Raw genomic sequence first — 964 nt, forward strand, 5'->3', positions numbered from 1 at the left:
GATAAAAACCCTTCCTGAGATACAATGAGGGCAGATTGGAGATACTGAGCACAAGGTCAGGTGAGGCAGAGAGGGAGGGATATATAAGAAGACATGATGCTGCCCTAAAAAGCGGGACCAATCATAGGTGATATCAACTCCTTTCTATTTTATTCCAGGGAACCCCCTGCACAGATGGCCTGGAGGAACCACAGCACTATCACCGAGTTTATTCTCACTGGGCTGTCCGACGACCCCCACGTCCAGGCTCTGCTCTTTGTGCTTTTCCTGGGGATTTACCTCCTGACCGTGATGGGGAACCTAATGCTGCTGCTGGTGATCAGAGCTGATTCCCGCCTCCACACACCCATGTACTTCTTCCTGAGTAACCTGTCCTTCATGGACCTCTGCTTCTCTTCTGTCACTCTGCCCAAGCTACTGAAGGACCTTCTGTCTGAGAGGAAAACCATCTCATTAGAGGGCTGCCTGGCTCAGGTGTTCTTTGTGTTTTTCTCTTCAGGGACTGAAGCCTGTCTGCTCTCGGTGATGGCCTATGACCGCTATGCCGCCATCTGCCACCCTCTGCTCTATGGCCAGGTGATGAGCAGCCAGCTCTGTGTGAGGCTGGTGCTGGCCTCATGGGGCCTGGCCTTTCTCAATGCATTTGTCATTGTGCTCTTGGCTATTAACCTGGACTTCTGTGAGGCCCAAACCATACACCACTACACCTGTGAGCTGCCTGCTCTTTTCCCTCTGTCTTGCTCTGATATTTCCATCACAACCAATATCCTTCTGTCCTCCAGTTTACTGCATGGGCTGGGAACCTTCCTCCCAATCTTCTTCTCCTATGCCCGTATTATCTCCACCATCCTGAGCATCAGCTCCACCTCAGGCAGAAGCAAGGCCTTCTCCACCTGCTCCTCCCACCTCATCGCAGTGATCCTGTTCTTTGGTTCAGGTTTTCTTTGTTATCTCATGCCTCCCT

At 51.7% G+C, this 964-nt stretch overlaps 1 protein-coding gene across 1 annotated transcript; it reads left to right on the forward strand.

Moving 5' to 3' along the window:
- Positions 1–133: 133 nt before the first annotated feature.
- Positions 134–957, forward strand: LOC115284680 (olfactory receptor 8S1-like; the record flags this gene model as incomplete). The annotated part of the gene is made up of 1 exon (XM_029931189.1): positions 134–957. A coding segment is annotated over exon 1 (783 nt), but the record flags the coding sequence as incomplete, so codon positions are not given.
- Positions 958–964: the final 7 nt, after the last annotated feature.

This window comes from Suricata suricatta, unplaced genomic scaffold (assembly GCF_006229205.1).
Source record: "Suricata suricatta isolate VVHF042 unplaced genomic scaffold, meerkat_22Aug2017_6uvM2_HiC HiC_scaffold_15055, whole genome shotgun sequence".
Classification (NCBI taxonomy): domain Eukaryota; kingdom Metazoa; phylum Chordata; class Mammalia; order Carnivora; family Herpestidae; genus Suricata; species Suricata suricatta.